The sequence below is a fragment of the Oncorhynchus kisutch genome, linkage group LG26 (assembly GCF_002021735.2).
Source record: "Oncorhynchus kisutch isolate 150728-3 linkage group LG26, Okis_V2, whole genome shotgun sequence".
NCBI lineage: Eukaryota > Metazoa > Chordata > Actinopteri > Salmoniformes > Salmonidae > Oncorhynchus > Oncorhynchus kisutch.
In genome coordinates, this window is record NC_034199.2 from 4553384 (window position 1) to 4574590 (window position 21207).

A 21207-nucleotide genomic window follows, 5' to 3' on the forward strand; every position below is an offset into this window, starting at 1 on the left:
CACCTGAACTCCAGAGAGCCCCCATTGATTTTGTTAGTCATTCTCACTCAGATATCATATTAACATGGCATAAGTAATTACACAATTTGTAGAAGTGCAGGAAATGTGTTATAAAACTGTTGTCACCCACTTCCCTTAAAAAATAGTTTGCCCTACAGCCAATTCTGTCGAATCAAAAGAATTTGCAAAAAACAGTCCGATTTCGACAGAAATATGGCTGAGACGCAAAGAAAGTTCAAGGAGAGGGGCTACAAGAAGGATCAGATTAATATTGCCATTGAGAAAATTCAAAACGAGACATGACCTTTTTCAAGGTCAGTCTCACAAAAAGACACATTCTTGCGTTTTAACTACCCGCTATTCAAAGTGCTCTGAACAAATTAAGGGAATTGTTCACAAACATTGGCACATCCTAAAATCCGATGATAGTCTCGGTAATGTGTTTTCGGACCTTCCCTTGGTCGTATTCTCGCGGGGCAGAAATCTCAGAGACCAATTGGTAAACTCTGATTTACCACCCCAAGATATTCCTGAACAACGTCTATTTGCGCCCCTACTGGATGGAAATTACAAATGTAATGGCTGTGCTCAATGCAATGGCACTTATAAATGTAGATCCTTCAAACACCCACAAACAGGGAAATCGATCCCAATAAAAGGTGTTATTACGTGCTCCACTAAGGCAGTTATCTTATAACTTGTCCTTGTGGTAAAATTATGTAGGTAAAACAAAGCGTGAATTAAAAGTACGTATCTCAGAGCATCATAGCACCATTAGGTGTAAAAACTTTACTTATCCAGTTGCGGCCCACTTCTTGGAGGCAGGCCACTCGATTTCGTCTCTGCGTTATATTGGCATCGAACATGTCACCCTCCCTAGGAGAGGGGGTGACCTTGATAATTTATTGTTAAAACGAGAGGCTGCCTGGATCTTTAGTTTAAAGACCCTTGCGCCCTTCGGTCTCAACGTAGACTTTGATCTGAAGCCATTCTTGTGATTATTGTGACTTTGCCATTGTAATTGTGTGTAAACTTGTATAGTCAAATTAATCTATGATCGTATGCTATCCATTTGTTTGTATGCTGTTCTTTGTATGACATTTTAATATTTGATTATTAACCAATGATATTAGGCCACTCCTGGCCATGATTACAGACACCGTTGTCTTTTGACACTATATAAACGAGTCATCCCGCAGTGTTTGTGATTATACCCTGATGAAGACAGCTTGGCTGTCGAAACGTTGGTATTCAATTTTTGCATCTGAGCTCCAAGAGTGTGTGGCTTTCTTTTATTTTCAATTTCTATTCCGCTGGCCAGCACCTAGTCTTAAAAGGTGTGCGTTTCTTTTTCTTCTAGATCGTTCTGTTATAAAACTGCAACATTTCAAATCAAAGTTTATTGGTTATATACACAGATTTGCAGATGTTATTGCAGGTGCAGCGAAATACATGTGTTTCTTGCTCCAACAGTGCAGTAATACCTAGCAATAAAAAAACGCAAATAAATTTCAGAACGAGCAATGTCAGAAATAGATGCAGTATATAAAATGGTGGGTTTTGTATGTCAACATCATTTAAAAAAAGTGACCTATGCTCAATGACTACGTACATAGGGCAGCAGCCTAAGGTGCAGGGTAGAGTACCAGGTGGTAGCCGGCTAACAGTGACTTAGGCTAGTGGTGACTGTTTAACACGCTTTGATGTACCTGTAGTGTCTCCGCCTTCTATATGGTAGCGGGGTGAACAGGCCGTGGCTCAGGTAGTTGATCTTCTTGGCCTTACTGTGACACCAGGTGCTGTAGATGTCCTGGAGGGCAGGCAGTGTGTCCCCCTGGTGATGCGCTGGACTGACCCCACCACCCTCTGGAGAGCTTTGCGGTCGCGGACAGTGCAATTGCTGTACCAGGTCGCGATACAGCCCGACAGGATGCTCTCAATGGTGCCTATAGAAGTTTGTGAGGGTCTTCGGGACCAAGCCACATTTCTTCAGCTTCCAGAGGTTGAAGAAGGGTTTTTGCACCAACTATTTCAAGTTATCAGTGATGTGCACACCATGGATCTTGAAGCTCTAGTCCCCCCACTGAGGCCCCGTCGATGTGGATGGGGTGTGCTCTTGCTTCCATCTCCTGTAGTCTACGATCAGCTCCTTTGTTTTGTTGACATTGAGGGAGAGGTAATTTTCTTGGCACCGCTCTGCCATTGCTCCCACCTCCTCCCTATAGGCTGTCTCACCGTTGTTGGTAATCAGGCCTTCCACTGTTCTGTCGTCAGCAAACTTGACAATTGACTTTAGGCTTGGACAGGATCCAGATTGTGATATAGTACCTTCATACCGACCTTGTGCCGATCCCGGCATATATCTGGTAAAAACGCCATTGAAGGGGTGTCATTTTCAAACCCCACTGAGCTGGGGGGGTTAGCAATGGTAACAAGTACACGAAAACAAAAAAGTAAAAAACAAAACGTGCAACAAGTTCATATAAGTTCATATAAGGAAATCAGTCAAATTAAATAAATAAATTAGGGCCTAATCTATGTATTTCACATGACTGGGAAAAAAGATATGCATCTCTTGGTAACAGATAGCTTAAAATTAAATAAAAAATACAAATAAAAATGGGCATCAGGATCTCATCACAGTATCTGTGCATTCAAATTGCCATTGATAAAATGCAATTGTGTTTGTTGTCCGTAGCCTATGCATGCCCATACCATAACCCCACATCCACCATGGGGCACGCGGTTCACATCAGCAAACCACTCGCCCACACGACACCATACACACGTTCTGTGGTTGTGAGACCGGTTGGACGTACTGCCAAATTTCTCTAAAACGACATACAGAAATTAACATTCAATTCTGGCAACAGCGCTGGTGGACATTCCTGCAGTCAGCTTGTCAATTGCACACTCCCTCAAAACTTGAGACATTTGTGGCATTGTGTTTTGTGACAAAACTGCACATTTTAGAGTGACCTTCTATTGTCCCAGCACAAGGTGCACATGTGTAATGTTCTGTCATGTGTACCCATATTGCTTGCCACTTTTCCATGTGAAGAAGAAACCAGACTCCATGAAATTACCTGATCCTTCTAAATATTTGCTAAGTTAATTTTGTGTAAGAGTTCTTTGAAACAAGGGTGGCTCAACTTACTCCTTTGGCTCAACTTACCCACCCTCCCCTACTGTTAATTATTGACATGTCATTTCTTCCTTCTTACCAACCAATCAACAGTGCTCCCTGGGTTTAGAAGCGAATAAACAGGAAGGTATGTGTGATAACTATCTCTACAGGCCCTGTGTGTGAGGTCATCAAGAGGAAGCAAAAGCACAGTGCCTCAACATCCTTTTATGGAAACTTCCCTTTGAGGGTCAGACCAGGCTAGGCTAACCGAACCCACTCGTCCATGTCTAAACATATGAAGAAATATTTCGAGAATTAATGTTTACATATCCATGTTTGTGTAAACCTCAGTTTGCTTCTTTAGTTGGCATACTTTTTAGCTGAGCTAATGGATTTGGAAATGCTGAAGTTGAAACAGGAGTGAAATGACAACTCATTGTTCCATAAAAGAAGGGTATACTTTAAAAAATTAAATCTAGTAGTTTAAAAAAAGTCCTACGCACACGTGTACGCAGTCACGCACAAACATAAACAGACACAAATGCAGAGATTAATTTTAAAACTGCATATACACAGACATCTAGGCTACATTGTGTCATAGACACAACTAGTGTCTATGACACTGTGTCTATGACACAATGTAGCCTAGATGTCTGTGTATATGCAGTTTTAAAATTAATCTCAGCATTTGTGTGTGTTTATGTTTGTGCGTGACTGTGTACACACGTGTGCGTAGGACTTTTAAATGTGCCAATTATCTGGCCTGTCCCATTGATGACAGTGACATTTTTTAAGATGTGGTTTGTGCCCCTCCTAACTTCAAGGTACCAGACTAATCTAAACACTTGATTCTCCACTCCCCTTGGTCTGTCACCTAACGTTGACAAGGCAACTTAATCTGCCAAGTACTTTGTCTCTCGACCGCAGTGAGACAAAACACAATAACGTCAACAGAATTCTCGACAGCCATCAGCGCTGATAGAGGATTTCATCCACAGATGTTGAGCAGACAAGAGTTTTGTTAATTAACGTCTGACTCCGAGTCGATATGCAGTTGATACTTCAAAATTGTAACTCTTCAACCCTTACCATGTACCTATGTTTGTCCTCGGTTGTTGAGTGCCTTTGTTTACTGATATCCATACTTTTTAATAAAACGTTAATCAAATGCAACCACCGACTGTTTCCATGTTGAGATTCAAATTGGCACATGCACATTTGCGCTGAGTTGCCATCTTAGAGCAACAGCAATGAGGAAACAGTATGGATTTCAGCAAACAAAGAAAGGCATGCAACACAGGACAAGCATAGGTACACGGCAGTGACAGTCGGTGCCGTTTAAAATGAGGGAGGACGATGACCGCCTTGCACACTCTTACCTGCATCTAGCTTATCTAGGGTGTAATCATTAGTGCAACAGTTGCAAACGAGAGCTTCTATTGGACAAATTCAGATATTTTATCACCCTTCCTTTGCTTCCATTTTTCAACAGAATAGGAATGAATACACCCCTGATGACCGCACAGTTCACTTTCATAGCAACCACATACAAACAGCATGATTTGCTGGTTGTATAATTCCTTCTCGCATGCATCTACGTGCTCTCCTCTCACCTTTTCCCTTCGCTTGTGGACTTCAGTGCACAATACAACAGCTGTCTGTGACCAGGTGGAAAAAAACTTCAAGCCAAACCTTCACACCATAACCACTAACCTCTACACACAGCCTACTTCATTGTCACCATAATAGCTAATGTTATTTTTCAACAGCTAGCTACTAAAACTTATGCATTAATAAACCTGCTACAATCCTGCAGTACAGTAAGCAGTTACACCCGCGGGCCCCGGTGGCAATAAATTAATAAAACCAAAAGCTTACATTGACTTGGAAAAGGTCCAGTGTTGATAGCCATAGCCAGCTAGCTAGCTATCATAGCATCCCTCTCTGTTTGAGCAAGCTAAACTAGCTAGCTGCATTCACTAGCTAGGTAAGTGAAAAGAAATACAGCTAGCTCTATTGCTCATACTTCTTCATTTTGGAAGACATTTGTTTAACCATTGTCTCTCTCGGAGTCAACTACTCAACACTAGCTAGCTGAAGCTTATGCTTTCAGTACTAGATTCATTTTCAGATCCTTTGACTGGGTTGGCAGTTAATACTGCTAGAGCTCTGATCGGATGAAAAAATTGCTCCAGAAGTTGTCATAATTACTGCGTTAGTCCATGGAAGGGGGTGAGAACAATGAGCATCCTAGGTTGTCCAGAAGTCAATGTACCCAGAGGATGACGGAAACTAGCCGTCTTCTGTCTACCCCAGAGAGTGCTGTTGAGTGCTGTTGAGGCTACTGTAGACAATGTGTTTTAATCGTTTATTTGGTGACATGTGAATATATTTAGTATAGTTTTATCCAAAAAAGACACCTATGAAATGTTTCACAATTTATTTTTCTGAAATTCACTGAGGATGGTCCTCCCCTTCCTCCTCTGAGGAGCCTCCACTGGTACATGGTATGGTTTTAAGAATTGAAATTGTTAAAGTATCGACTGCATAGGGACTCAGAGTTGGAGGTTCATGTTAAAATAAAAAAAATATAAACTCTAGCCTGCGCTCAACTCTGTGGATTAAATCATTGTGTAGTTGAGGTACTTGGCAAGACAGGAGGATGCTCTACCCTGAGGATGCCCGTCCACCACTGTCGTGAATGCTAGCCTAATCCAGCAAAGAGCAATTCAAGACATGTCGGTTTCTAAAGAAAGTGTCAGGCAGGTGCAGCAGGACGAATGGGAACTTATTTGAACCCTTCTCTGGGTTTGAATGGTGTCATATTCCCTCACCATCACTGAGAAAGACATCCCAGTAGAGTGTGGGGACTGCTGCAGTCAATCAACCTCCACTACTGTGAAGCTTTCACCTTCTATAGACATAATCCAGTCATATCCTCTAACAGTAAGAGGACAAGTATTCAATATACATGCTTTCGTGTTCACACTTTTCACTATTTAACTCCAACTACAGAATATAGGACACATATACAGACAGCTTAAAATCAAGGTCACAATGTGACTAATTTTAACTTTAGCTATAATCCCTCAATTAGGACATTCAATGCAGCTTCTAAACACTGGAAACGAATCAAAATTAGGCTAGCATTTGACGTCTATCCAAGGTTGCTATGTAGATTTTACAGGCTGACAATGCATCAAGAAATTAGTTCACTGCAGACATTAACACGGAATAGCCTACATTAAACAGGCGGTGATCCCAGCACACTGTGGTGAACTCTTACCAGTATATTCATGCAAACTTCCCACAGGCTGAGTTCCAGGCCTGCCAACACAGCACTTGACATCCAACACCACACTAGGGGAATCAACATAGCTGGGAGGGCAAATGGAACGGAGGTGAAAGAAGACAGTGGAGCTACTGCGCAATTAACTCATCTTCTATCAAATGCCCTCTAGCTTCTCCTGACAAGGTGATCGATAAATGTTTTAGGATCATCTGACAAACAAAACACTGTGCTTAACTAATCTAACACCTCTGTACACTCTGCACGTGCTAAGTCACTGTTTTGTTTATTGAATGAGGTAAGTCCCTTTACATCCATATTCATCTTCTAATTCCAAGGAGTCAACGCCTCCTTAATCATCAACACTGTGTACTATTCAAAGACTCAAATGTGAGGACACGTTGTCTGCATTTTTTTTACTGCTTTCATTTCCATATCCCACCCTTTGGTCTGAAGAATGCTCCTGAGTTTCTTGTATTGAACACATAGTGGGCTCGCTGTTTGTCATCCATTAAATTTGACTAACTTCATTAGGGTTGGGAATTGCCAGGGACGTCACGATTTGGTATCATGATACTTAGGTGCCGATACGATACGCATTGGGATTCTATATGTATTGACTGGAATACTGTGATTTTCTTGCGATTTGATGTTCCAAACATGTTGCTCACCATGTCTGCTGCTGAGGTGCAAAAGTGAGGTTTGATCAGTCATGGAAATAAAAAATGCTGAAAACATTGTCTCGGTTATTAAAAATAAGGATGGAGAACAAGTTATGAAGGAAAAAGAGAGTTTTGGTGCAGGTACAGCCAACTACTGCAAAAATATTGCTATATTGTCAAAATGATATGTCGTCAAAATATGTATCCAGAAATGTAACTGTATAGCAGTTTTCCCCCTACCCCTACTGTTCGTGTGGATACGTTTTCAATGGTTAATATTAGTAACTCTGATGTAGCCATAAGATCTTTATCATTAATGTTATACAAAGAGAAGTTTAATTCAGATCAACTGCCTCTTAGTGTTAGTTTATAAGAATAACGTGAAAAGTTGGAGTGATGCAGCGTTAGTGCCAAGGTTAATCTTTCAAATGCACCATTGAATTAAACACATTTCAACATTTTCTATGAACTTTTACCAATGCAAGATTTATTATGGTGACGTGCCAGAAATCCTTGTTTGAATTATTATATTGAAGTGTTTGACATTGGCAAAAAGTACAGAATTACAAGTGTGCAAACCTCCTGAGCCAGAACATTCCTTCCGACTGTGTGGTCTCCTCTCCCTTGTCCATACTAAGTCAAGGATACACATATTATAACCATACATTGAAACTTTTCCTAAGCCTAATACTGCTCTGCACAACAACCCGTATAGAAACAAGATACAATTGAACCACCTCAACAGCTCAAGCTCCTGATGCCTCGAAGCCTACACTTAAAAAGGCTCCATTACCAGAGTCATTTGCCATGCCTTTTCCATGGAGTGGCCATTTCCAGTTATCTATTGGCATGCGCCATTAGACCCCCACCCCCCGCGACAGACCCAATCTGAAGGCAGGGTGCAGTAACAGCTGATCTTTAGGGCCTTTCTATTTTTAAAGCCTGTGTTGCAGAATTGGTCTGCTCATCAGGACTGACATACCATCCTGTCAGAGGGCTGCCATTGTGGGACTCGACCCAGCCTGCACTTAAAGGCACAGTATTTCTCTGTGTATAGCAGTTACAGTCCTGAAACTACAGCAAGCCACCGTTCTACGACAACAGCAACCTGTCCACTGACAAAGTGTTTTTAAACACTCAGGAAATGTGCAAGGGCAGCTGTGGGGAACTGCCCCTTAAAATGTACGTATCAAACCCTAAAAACTACCAGCAGACATCACCAACTACAGCATGTTCTCCCCACTGCACATGGTCTACAGCAAGCAACAATGACTAAACTTCAAGAAAGTGTAACCCCAGACAAATACCCCCAGACTGTAAAGTAAATAGCAATCTGCTAACTTTGATACCAGAAAATGATAACATTCAGATAGCCAACTGCTACTGACTTGGCAAGGGTAATCATGAAGCAACAGTCACTAGTGAGTCAGGTGTCTGAGGTGAGACGGCCATTTGATGCAACATCCGGTATGAGTCTTAACAGATCGCACTTCCTTCCATTCAACAGTGCTGTTACTACCCTGGGAGCATAGTGGTAAAGTAAAGTACACCCTGTAGAAATGGACTACTGAAATTGAGCTGTATCACATGTAAGACAGTGACTCAAGATACTTGTCTTTTACAGCATGATAGGACTGTTTAACTAGAACTATAAAAAAAGAGTGTGTTGGCACACTCAGGAAGTCACCATATGGAACTGCATTTCAAGGCCTACATTCAGCCTGCGTGCGTCACACTTCAAACAAAGGTCTCGAAGACCCAGAGTTTATAGTTGAAATGTGAAAGCAGTGCACTTTCACCCCACAAATTAGTGGCCTGTGGCGCCTGAGGCATCACACTTCATGCAATCATGTAGCCAATGCAACATGTTATTTCAGTGTAAGACATTGAATTTTGGCACTGTATACTTTTTAGCCAGTAGTTCTTAAAGTAGTGCTCACGAGCCAAAAGTGGTCCCCAAAAATGACCTACTATGTCACATGTGCACCACGTCATTGCGCTCGCTCTGCTGTGTGTACATGTGCATGGGTTTTCCACTAAGTTGTTGGGTCTGCCCTGCAACCTCATTGGATAACGCTGGGCAGGCCTGGGCCAACCTTTCACTATGCAACCCAGGCCCCCAGTGCCCAGTCTGGAGTGTGAAGTCAAGCTCTGCTGGTCGGCTACTCTGCCCTACCACGCAAAAGGCAGTAACTGCTCATAGTGTGGAAGTGAGAAAAATGGCTTTTATTTACCTTGGTATCACAGTAACTTTATGCAGTAACTGCTAACATGACCCCAATTTTCTCCAAAACACAATAGAGGCAGGAAACTTGTCGACATGATTAAGCATGTATTTCATAATGTAGCAAAAATGACATTGCTCATTTTGTCTAAAAAGGAGTTAGTTACTACCTTTTTGCTTGGCAGGGCAGTACTGTGTAGCAACCTAACGGTGCCAAAAGTGCAGGTCTGCCTTATGTAAATTAGGATTGCCAGAACGGCCAAACCCCCAAAAATATACGGATGTATTGGGCCCAAAAGGTGTTTATGATCAAGATCAATCCCCCACAGTGAATTATTTTGAAGTTTTCTACAAATTGAGACAATTAAATAGTGATCCATTCTGACTACTACATTTGTCGTCACACAGGACCACGTGCTGATAGAGACGAATCAACAACAAAAAAATATTACACTATCCAGTACAAGTCAAAAGTTTGTCACTGGCAATGTATCATATGTCAATGGACACTGTCCATTTCCAATATCTTTAAGCAGCAATTTACCATCACCAAATGGACAGGCTGAAATCAACACCAACGAGCAAGGAAGAAGAACCAATATCACTGCTCGGTGGTCTCGAGTTCAACAAGCATGACAATTGTTAAATTGCTGAAATGCCCAACATGTAAAATTCCTGATAGCAATATATTACAATGGGCATTTACTAATGGACAGAGTCCATAATTATTTTTCCAGTGCCAACATTTCCTACTGCAATTGGACAGTGTTATACAGTTGAAGTCGGAAGTTTACATACACCTGAGCCAAATACATTTAAACTCAGTTTCACAATTCTGACATTTAATCCAAGTATTAATTCCCTGTCTTAGGATCACCACTTTATTTTAAGAATGTGAAATGTCAGAATAGAGAGAGAATGATTGATTTCAGCTTTTATTTTATTCATCACATTCCCAGTGGGTCAGAAGTTTACATGCACTCAGTATTTGGTAGCATTGCCTTTAAATTGTTTAACTTGTGTCAAACGTTTTGGGTCGCCTTCCACAATAAGTTGGGTGAATTTTGGCCCATTCCTCCTGACAGAGCTGGTGTAACTGAGTCAGCTTTGTAGGCCTCCTTGCTCACACACGCTTTTTCAGTTCTGCCCACACATTATCTATAGGATTGAGGACAGGGCTTTGTGATGGCCACTCCAATACCTTGACTTTGTTGTCCTTAAGCCATTTTACCACAACTTTGGATGTATGCTTGGGGTCATTGTCCATTTGGAAGATTAATTTGCAACCAAGCTTTAACTTCCTGACTGATGTCTTGAGATGTTGCTTCAATATATCCACATACTTTTCCTTCTCATGATGCCATCTATTTTGTGAAGTGCACCAGTCCCTCCTGCAGCAAAGCACCCCCACAACATGATGCTATCACCCCCATGCTTCACGGTTGGGATGGTGTTCTTTGGCTTGCAAGCTCCCCCTTTTCCTCCAAACATAACAAAGGTCATTATGGCCAAACAGTTCTATTTTTGTTTCTTCAGACCAGAGGACATTTCTCCAAAAATGGGGAGGGCTACAATTTTTTCTGAGGTCTTGGCTGATTTCTTTTGATTTTCCCATGATGTTAAGCAAAGAGGCACTGAGTTGGAAGGTAGGCCTTGAAATACATCCACAGGTACACCTCCAAGTGACTCAAATTATGTAAATTAGCCTATCAGAAGCTTCTAAAGCCATGACATCATTTTCTGGAATTTTCCAAGCTGTTTAAAGGCACAGTCAACTTAGTGTATGTACACTTCTGACCCACTGGAATTGTGATACAGTGAATTCTAAGTAAAATAATCTGTCTGTAAACAATTGTTGGAAAAATGACTTGTGTCATGCAAAGAAGATGTCCTAACCGACTTGCCAAAACTATAGTTTGTTAACAAGAAATTTGTGGAGTGGTTGAAAAATGAGTTTTAACAACTCCAACCTAAGTGTATGTAAATTCCGACTTCAATTGTATTTCCAATATATTGCTATTGGAAAGTGTCCATTACACATATGATACATTGCCAGTGTGAACATGCTATTCTGCAATTGGACAGTGTCCATTGCCAATGTATAAGGACTTCACATTACAAAATGGACATGCTGAAATTAACAAGTAAGTGTAAGGGATAAGATACACTATGAATAAAGGCCCATTGGCAATATATTGCTAAATGGACAGGGTCCATTACACATATAATATATTGACAGTCTCAACATGTTATACTACAATTGGACACTGTCCATTGCCAATATATTTGAATAGGGATTTACTGTCACAAAATGAGCAGGCTGTAATCAACACTAATGAGAAATTCTGACTCCTTATGATCAAACATGATTAATAGACCTTTAGGCTGATTCAGAACTTAACATACGGATATATACCATTTAATCATTATATAGGCCATTTGGACATGATTCACTGACTTTTGGGTTCAGAACCTGACTTCCTATGATCATATGCGACAAGTGGACATTTTGCCCATTTGGAGTATTATATGCCTGATATGGACATAACATAGGCCTTATGGATAAAATCAGATAAGGTGAAACTATATCCTTATGGCTCTTTAGTAATGGATAATTGATAAACAATTCAACATTTTTCAAAAAACGGCGCTGACGCACTTACCTAACTAATGCTTATGGCTAAATGGAAGCAAGTCTTTGCAACAATGTTCCAACATCTAGTGGAAAGCCTTCCCAGAAGAGTGGAGGCTGTTATAGCAGCAAAGGGTGGGACCAACTACATATTAACACCCATGATTTTAGAATGAGATGTTTGACGAGCAGGTGTCCACATACTCATGTAGTGTAGCTAGCCCTCTCACTCACACAAGCCAGCCATAGAGGAAGGTTCGTCCAGCCATAATTGTACCAAACATGTAGCTAGGATGCTATTGATACTCATGTCAGAGAAAACTAGACTGATCTATCAAATGGTTGGGTGGTTAATGAAATCTAAAGTCGCTAGCTATCTGATAAATGCATATCAGGGAACATCAGTTGTCGGTCTAGTCAAGTCAAGTCAAGATTTTAATATATATATATATATATTTTATTTTGTATTTTTTTTATCACTAATATTCTATTGCCGGAGCTGGGTGCAGACATGCCAGATGATCAAGCATACAAAAGGCCCTTGGCGTCAGGTAAGGTTTGGACTAGCAATCTTTTGTTGATGAAATGTTTCCCACGTTGTGTCATATATGGACTCTGACAAAAGATTTATAGGCTTAGTTTCATAATGTGCTGGCCATTTGCCACTACTCCAGAGTCCAATGGCAGCGAGCTTTACACCACTCCAGCTGACACTTGGTATTGCGCATGGTGATCTTAGGCCTGTGTGCGTGCGGCTGCTCAGCCATGGAAACCGATTTCATGAAACTACCGACGAACAGTTCTTGTGCCAACATTATTCCAGAGGCTCGGTATTGAGTGTTGCAACCGAGGACAGACTATTTGTACCCACTTCAGCATCTGGCAGTCTGGTTCTGTGAGCTTGTGTGGACTACCACTTCGTGGCTGCGCCGTTGTTGCTCCTAGATGAATAAAAGCACTTATAGCACTTATAGAAATTTGACGAACTATGACGGTGCCACGTTGAAAGTCACTGAGCTCTTCAGTAAGGCCATTCTACTGCCAATATTTGTCTATGGAGAGTGCATGGCTGTACGCGTCAATAACTGGTGTGGCTGAATACTTTTGTATATATAGTGTACATCTGTTCATAAATCAGTGTTCCTAAAAGTAATATGCATACCCTGTATACCTTACCTCTTCAGCTGTTGAAAATAATGGCAATTGTTTACAAAATTCATGTGTAGACTCCGTTAGCTACAGCTACAGTCTGTCTCTCATAAATGAAGACTCAAATGCATCTTTCTTGCTGTCACTCAAATGGGAAGGCTCATTGGTTGGAAATTGTATTGCTAGATTGTGGGCCAATCTTGCAGTACATCACCAAATTATCGCAGTAGGTAAAATGGTGGCACAAATGTTCCAAAGAGAACTGTTGGTTTCAAACTAGAGATTTTTTTTATATTAAGAGCAAATTCTTATTTACAATAACGGCATACCGGGGAACAGTGGGTTAACTGCCTTGTTCAGGGGCAGAACGCCAGATTCTTACCTTGTCAGCTTGGGGATTCGATTATAGCAACCTTTTGGTTACTGGCCCAACGCTCTAACCACTAGGCTAACTGCTGGACTTCATGGCTAATTGAGGTAAAACAGTAATTCTGCTCATAGATTATGCATGTATTAACTACACATTGACACATCCAGCCCAAAGCCAGAGGTTTTAAAAATAATGACATAGTTAAACACAATTCGCCAAAGTCCCGGAGCATGTCTTTAAGAATTAAAATGTACATTTAAAATAAAGAAAGAGTTGAGGTATGACAACAAAGGGACTGATTAAAAAAACCTAGGCCTATAGATCACACACCTATCTTATTACAGTGCATGGAGAAAATGTTCTGCTAAATTGAAAAGAAATTCCAGCACACTGGAGATCTTGATGCTCCACGGATATAATGGATCTATTACAAACGATTTGGTCTCAATAGGACTTCATCAGGATTTAATATGTTTAGCATCAAGATCACCAGTTTCTTTTGAATTTAACACAAAGAGACAGGAAGTGCGGGTCCACCAGGAAGAGTGAGTCACAACATGAGTAAGGCACGACTTCAGCACCTGTCAGAAAACCAACAGCATATCACTGCTGCCAAGACTAAACCATACTGGGAAGGGATTCTTGCAGGTTAGCACATGTAATGCAAAATGAAAGTGAAATAAGAAGTTAGTGCTACATGGCCACAAACAGGATAAAGGTGATCATTGCCACCTGCTCCAAGAACATGTAACCTAGTCTACATTCATCAAGGGAAATGTATACATCAGTGCTTTTGTGCACATAAAGTAGGATTAAAACTATACAGTGAGTTAGCCAATGAATTAGTCATTGACACACAATTTGTTATTTATGTTGGGCACGTGTTGGTTGCCAGACTGAACAGGCACCATTTAAATTTGCAACCAAAGCAACAATGAAATGTATATTTACAAACCTATACTTTGTCTAGACTGCTAGAGAAAAGCAAACTAATATAGTATGAAAAGGACATTTTCACTTTTGGGGTCCAGTGGGCTATACTTTATTTCCTCGTGCGCTTATTGTGTCAAAAATATATATTTCTGCCGCTGTGAGAAAGGAAGGGAACAAAACTAGGGTGTAATTATAGAAATACCGAGTAGTGGAAGTTGAATGGAAGTGCAAAGTACTTTCGTATTGTTCTCATCTAAAATACGTACCTCTCTTGATATGAGATTAAGGGCATCATCCTCGGCCGTCGACCTGTCCTTATTGGGATTTCTTTTTCGTCCGGTGCCCTGAGTCCCCATGTCTTGGTTTCTGACCGATAATTTGGCTACTGGTCCAATTCGTTGAACGTAGAAGACAAATCCAAAGCACGTCGAGGAAAGTACTACTGTCACAATGTTGGGAGCAACATTTGTCAAATCATAAATTCGTTACCGCGCGCGACATTGGTCATGGAGTTACATCCGTCTTCAAGACCTCTTCCTGTGTTGTTCCTATCCAAACGCTAAATTGCAACTTTGTAACAAATGTTTGCCTTCGTTTGTATTGAATCCGCAGATTTTTAACACCTGTTCTTCCCAGAGGAATTCACAAATAGTTGAGTGCTTCATAAAGATACGTTGACTGGCAATACATCTATTCAGATATGGAATCAAAATGATTTTATAGCCTATGTAATAAAAAGAGATTACATAAAAATACAATCTAAAAAAAAAATTAAAAAAATTGGTGAACACGCTTGGAAGGAGCCACGATGCTGTCAAAGTATCCTAAAGTTGAGTCGGTCCCGGATGAGGACATGATCGAAATACGGGGCTCATCATGCAGCCTTCTCCTACCGCACTCTCTCACACCCTCTCCGCTATTTTTAATGATGAGTGGTGAGAGCTAAAAACAGAAACCTTATCTTGTAGGCTTCTTCTTAAAGGCGTAGACTGTGACTAATTGATCTGCATATTTCACAACAATATTATATTTGATCCACATATGTTAAAAAAAAAATGGACATAATATATGTTCTGAAGAACATGACCCTTTCCCTCCATGTTCATTCAATTAAGTTCCTATGAAGTATCTCAACGTGATTGGGGTATTTGTATTTTCTTGGAATTATATCATGTGCTTTCCAAGTAGTAGAATATTCAGATTGTAGACTAGCAATAAACTACCAAATATGGTTGGTAATATAATGGTAACTTAAATTCTATTGAGTCATGGTTGTTGTTCCATAAACCAAACTGTTGCCTAAATGTTGATCCGTGTTACCTATAGGAAGTCTGATAAACTCATGGTCTTGATCATAGACGTGATAATACCCAGACAATAACATATTGAGAAGTGTAGTTAAAGTTATTGGAACCCGGAACATTAACCACGTTTCACCCAGTTTCTATGACCATAATAATCATACCCATCATGCCTTTTTATCATATCTATAAAAAAAAATGACAGCTGCGACGGAAAGAGGAAGTTTCGGTACAATTTTATAATTTGTTCGTTCGACATGGTGGGATCTTTTTGTGTTGGTAAAATTAATTGTTCAAGAAATTCCGGTGGAAACGCTTTTTTGCACAAATATTGATAACATATCGAAGTAAACTTGAGAGACACGGTGATGATATGGTCATCCTACTACGACTCGGTAAACCATGCCGTTTATTAGACTAGAGATGAAATCAATTATGATTAACTTCACAGAGGGTGAAAGTGCACAATAATGAGCTTGATGCTACTTTCCAATAAATATCGAGGGTCTTATTCGGGTGACAATGATCGATGCTTGACTACCGTTTGACAAAGAAAAATATTCTTGCTCTTATCCAAAATAATCTCATAATGTAGACTAAACTACCTGCACAGCCTACCTACACTGTATTTACTCTATTTGCGAGCTGTTTGCTAAAGCTATCCGTAGAGTTGAAAATGCGATTTTTAAAAACGTTTTATTCGGTACACTTGTGCGAAAAACTACATTTTGTGTGCACAGTCATCACGCACTGATTTGTATCCGCAATAAATGAATTAGGCTGAAACACCACTGGTGAGAATTCAAATTGTCTTAAATGTGTCGCCAATTGGATGGAAACCTAGCTACTGTCCTGGGTGTCCTCAAACTTGAAAACCTCTCAAAAAATGATAACTCTACTTGGCATACAAGCAATGACTCCCTCTGGTGTTAGCCACATGTCTAGACTAGGGAGACTACAGGGTTGACCATTCAAAAACGTTTAGCAATAAACAAAAAACAGTCATTTTTATAGTGTACTAGTTTTGATGTTCCAATTGTGACAGGGAGAAGGTGTATCCGCTACATTACCTTGTTTAAAGAAGTCCTCGAATAAATAACTGAATACAACTAAACCAAAGATAACTAAACCAAGATAGACCACAGCCTGTCGTTTCCAACAGGATTAAATGACTCAGTGGGCAGAGTAGGCAAGGAGGTGTGCAGAGCCAATCACGAGCTAGCGAGATCCTATTGCTGCGTTCTAGCATTAATTGCATATTTCCGTTAGGGAACGCCGACTCTGTGAAACGCTGCTATGCAGCATTATGTCAATTCACCCTTGCACTCCTGAACAAAGCGCTGTTTAGAACATTTGGCAAAGGTTAAAGTCTATAAAACTTAGTCCACTCTGTTCAGCATGTCAACTACCATTTCAACAGTAACATCTGATACCCCAAATATCTCTTTTACCGTCTCCACAATAACCTTCAACCTGGCATTTCTGCTTTCCACAACCCGAGTCGTATTGATAACCTTACCAATAAAAGCTATGAAATCAACGTTATTCATTATCAAAGTGTCCTTTGACACTGCACATTTATGAGCATAAGATTTCTGAACAGGCCTCAAAACCAAATATTTAAACAGCAGGAGTAAAATAACAAAAGCGAGTCTATATACAGGGGGTACTGGTACAGAGTCAATGTGCGGGGGCACCGGTTTGTCGAGGTCATTGAGGTAACATGTACATGTAGGTAGAGGTAAAGTGACTATGCATAGATAATAAACAGAGAGTAGCAGCAGTGTAAAAGAGGGGTCTGGGTAGCCCTTTGATTAGCTGTTTAGGAGCCTTATGGCTTGGGGGTAGACACGGTTAAGAAGCCTTTTGGACCTAGACTTGGTGCCCCGGTGCCGCTTGCCGAGCAGTAGCAGAGAGAACAGTACATGACTAGAGTGTCTGAAGTCTGACCATTTTTAGGGCCTACCTCTGACACCGCCTAGTATAGAGGTCCTGGATGGCAGGAAACTTGACCCCACTGATGTACTGGGCCTTACGCACTACCCTCTGTAGTGCCTTGCGGTTGGAGGCCAAGCAGTTGCCATACCAGGAAGTGATGCAACCAGTCAGGATGCTCTTGATGATGCAGCTGTAGAACCTTTTGAGGATCTGAGGACCCATGCCAAATATGTCTCCTGAGGGGGAATAGCTTGTCGTACCCTCTTCACAACTGTCTTGGTGTGCTTGGACCATGTTAGTTTGTTGGTGATGTGGACACCAAGGAACTTGAAGCTTTCAACCTGCGCCACTGCAGCCCCGTCGATGAGAATGGGGGCGTGCTCGGTCCTCCTTTTCCTGTAGTCCACAATCATCTCCTTTGTCTTGATCACGTTGAGGGAGAGGTTGTTGTCCTGGCAGCACATGGCAAGATCTCTGACCTCCTCAGTATAGGCTGTCTCATCGTTGTCGGTACCACTGTTGTGTCGTCTGCAAACTTAATGATGGTGTTGGAGTCATGCCTGGCCATGCAGTCGTGGGTGAACAGGGAGTGCAAGAGGGGACTGAGCACCCACCCCTGAGGGGCCCCCGTGTTGAGGATCAGTGTGGCGGATGTGTTGTTACCCACCCTTACCACCTGGGGTGGCCCATCAGGAAGTCCAGGATCCAGCTGCAGAGGGAGGTGTTTAGTCCCAGGGTCCTTTGCTTAGTGATGAGCTTTGAGGGCACTATGGTGTTGAACGCTGAGCTGTAGTCAATGAATGGCCTTCTCACATAGGTGTTCCTTTTGTCCAGGTGGGAAAGGGCAGTGTTGAGTGCAATAGAGATTGCATCATCTGTGGATCCGTTGGGGCGGTATTCAAATTGGAGTGGGTCTAGGGATTCTGGGATAATGGGGTTGATATGAGCCATGACCAGCCTTTCAAAGCACTTCATGACTACAGACTTGAGTGTCACGAGTCGGTCGTCATTTAGGAATGTTACCTTAGTGTTCTTGGGCACAGGGACTATGGCCGTCTGCTTGAAACATGTTGGTATTACAGACTCAAATCAGGGACAGGTTGAAAATGTCAGTGAAGACACTTGCCAGTTGGTAGGCTCGTGTCACTGGGCAGCTCGCGGCTGTGCTTCCTTTTGTAGTCTGTAATAGTTTGCGAGCCCTACCACATCCGACGAGCATCGGAGCTAGTGTAGTATGATTCAATCTTAGTCCTGTATTGACGTTTTTCTTGTTTGATGGTTTGTCGGAGGGCATAGCGGAATTTCCTATAAGTTAAGGTTTAGAGTCCCTCTGCTTGAAAGTGGCAGCTCTACCCTTTAGTTCAGTGCGGATGTTGCCTGTAATCCATGGAATCTGGTTGGGGTATGTACGTACAGTCGCTGTGGGGACGACATCATTGATGCACTTATTGATGAAGTCAGTGACTGATGTGGTGTACTCCTCAATGCCATCGGAAGAATCTCGGAACATATTCCACTCTGTACTAGCAAAACAGTCCTGTAGCTTAGACTCTGCTTCATCTTATCACTTTCTTATTGACAGAGTCACTGGTGCTTCCTGCTTTAGTGTTTGCTTGTAAGCAGGAATCAGGAGGATAGAATTATGGTCAGATTTGCCAAATGGAGGGCGAGGGAGAGCTTTGTACACGACTCTGTGTGTTGAGTAAAGGTGGTCTAGAGTTTTTTTTCCCTCTGGTTGCACATTTAACATCCTGGTAGGAATTAGGTAAAACGGATTTGAGTTTCCCTGCATTAAAGTCCATGGCCACTAAGAGCGCTGCCTCTGAATGAGCATTTTCCTGTTTGTTTATGGCCGTATACAGCTCATTGAGTGCGGTCTTAGTGCCAGCATCGGTTTGTGAAAAATACAGATGAAAACTATTGGTAAATAGTGTGGTCTACAGCTTATCATGAGATGCTGTACCTCAGGCGAGCAAAACCTCGAGACTTCCTTAGATTTCGTGCACCAGCAGTTGTTTACAAATATACATAGACCATCACCCCTTGTCTAACCAGAGGCCGCTGTTCTATCCTGCCAAAAAAGCTTAAAACTTGCCAGCTGAATGTTAATCATGTCGTCGGTCAGCCACAACTCGGTGAAACACAAGATATTACATTTTTTTATGTCCCGTTGGTAAGATGTACTTGCTCGTAGTTCGGCTATTTTATTTTCGATTGATTGTACGTTGGCTAATAGGTAGATTACCCTCTTGGTGACGGATTCTTACAAGGAAGCCTGACCTTCGTCTTCGCTACCTCTGTCTCTTTCTCCTGCGAATGACAGGGATGAGTGCCTTGTCGGGCATCTGAAGTAAATCCTTCCCATCTGAGTCGTTGAAGAAAAAGTATTCCTCCAGTATGGGGTGAGTAATCGCTGTCCTGATATCGAGAAGCTCTTTTCGATCATAAGACACGGTGGCAGAAACATTATGTACAAAATAAGTTACAAATAACGCAAAGAAACATGCTCAATTGGTTACAGGATCGTAAAATGGCAGCCATCTCCTTCGACACCAATCAAAAGCACTAGTCTTGATAGTAGGTCCACTTAATACAGGTATGTCAATGTAAGCTCCATCAGTCCGCACTGTAGTTCTACCAACCTGTTTTACGGCCTCTGCATATGATACATCATGACTGATCCTATATCTCTGAGCATCTCTAGCCTTTCTCTGTACCTGGCATCCACCAAATGCTGCAGGTGTTCTCCCCCAAAATAACCCTCATATTGCTTCCACATTCCCCATAATCATGTTCCCCTCCACACTTGGCACATCATTTCTTTCCTTTACACTGAGCAGCTGCATGTCCAATTCTTTAGCATTTAAAACAACGCAGTGCATATGGGCCAAATTCTCAAACAATGAAACTAAGGAATCCTATCTGTACTTTTCTCAAACCTCAGCATCACTGATAAGCTTTCACTTCTTTGACCCACTTTCCTTCTGATCAACTTTTTGGCCTCAATCACTCTGCCCCCCTTCACATTTTTTTTAATATCACCTGTCGACATATATATTGGGACCCCAGTGATGGTTCCATTCAATCTAGCATAAATACCAGGGACACAGCTTTTAATCTTCTTCCCATTAAGCTTTTCCATGGCTACCACACAATATTAACAATCTACCATTTCCAATGGACCAAGCTAATTTCACTTCACTTGCCTCTTTCTCTACGGCATTAGTTAGTCGGATAGGGTGTAAGTGAGGCCCTGTGGTCTCAAACACTATCACCACTTTCCACTCCAACACATCATTACTCTTGCTTCCTACCTTGACCCTCTTCATGCTTTCTTTACTAGACGCTCCACTGCTTTCTGTTTCATGATCTCTCTTCTTCCTATGTCTTTCCAATATCGGCAATTCCGGTCCTTGACCCTCATCCTCCCGCTTCATACCATCAGAACTGTGACCTATATTGTTCTCATTCCAGCACAGCTGTAGCTTCACCAAATCTTTCCAAATTTCCTCCATTTCGTCCGCACTTCTCCCCACCATTTCTGACCTCCAAGACTCTCTCACACTCCCCTTCTCGCCATTC

The 21207-nt window shown here is 41.5% G+C and overlaps 1 protein-coding gene across 27 annotated transcripts in view; it reads right to left on the reverse strand.

The window, feature by feature from the left end:
• LOC109870911 (leucine-rich repeat flightless-interacting protein 2) overlaps positions 1-15318 on the reverse strand; it is a 78186-nt gene extending 62868 nt beyond the window's left edge. For 8 of the 27 annotated variants that reach the window (XM_031806077.1, XM_031806065.1, XM_031806061.1 and 5 more), the window contains exon 1: positions 14653-15316. In XM_031806077.1, coding sequence (XP_031661937.1) covers positions 14653-14742 — 90 coding nt within the window. In that variant the 5' untranslated portion in view covers positions 14743-15316. Of the gene's footprint in view, positions 1-14652 lie in introns of all 27 variants that reach the window. The other 19 variants (XM_031806059.1, XM_031806053.1, XM_031806058.1 and 16 more) reach the window with 3 other exon arrangements.
• Positions 15319-21207: the final 5889 nt, after the last annotated feature.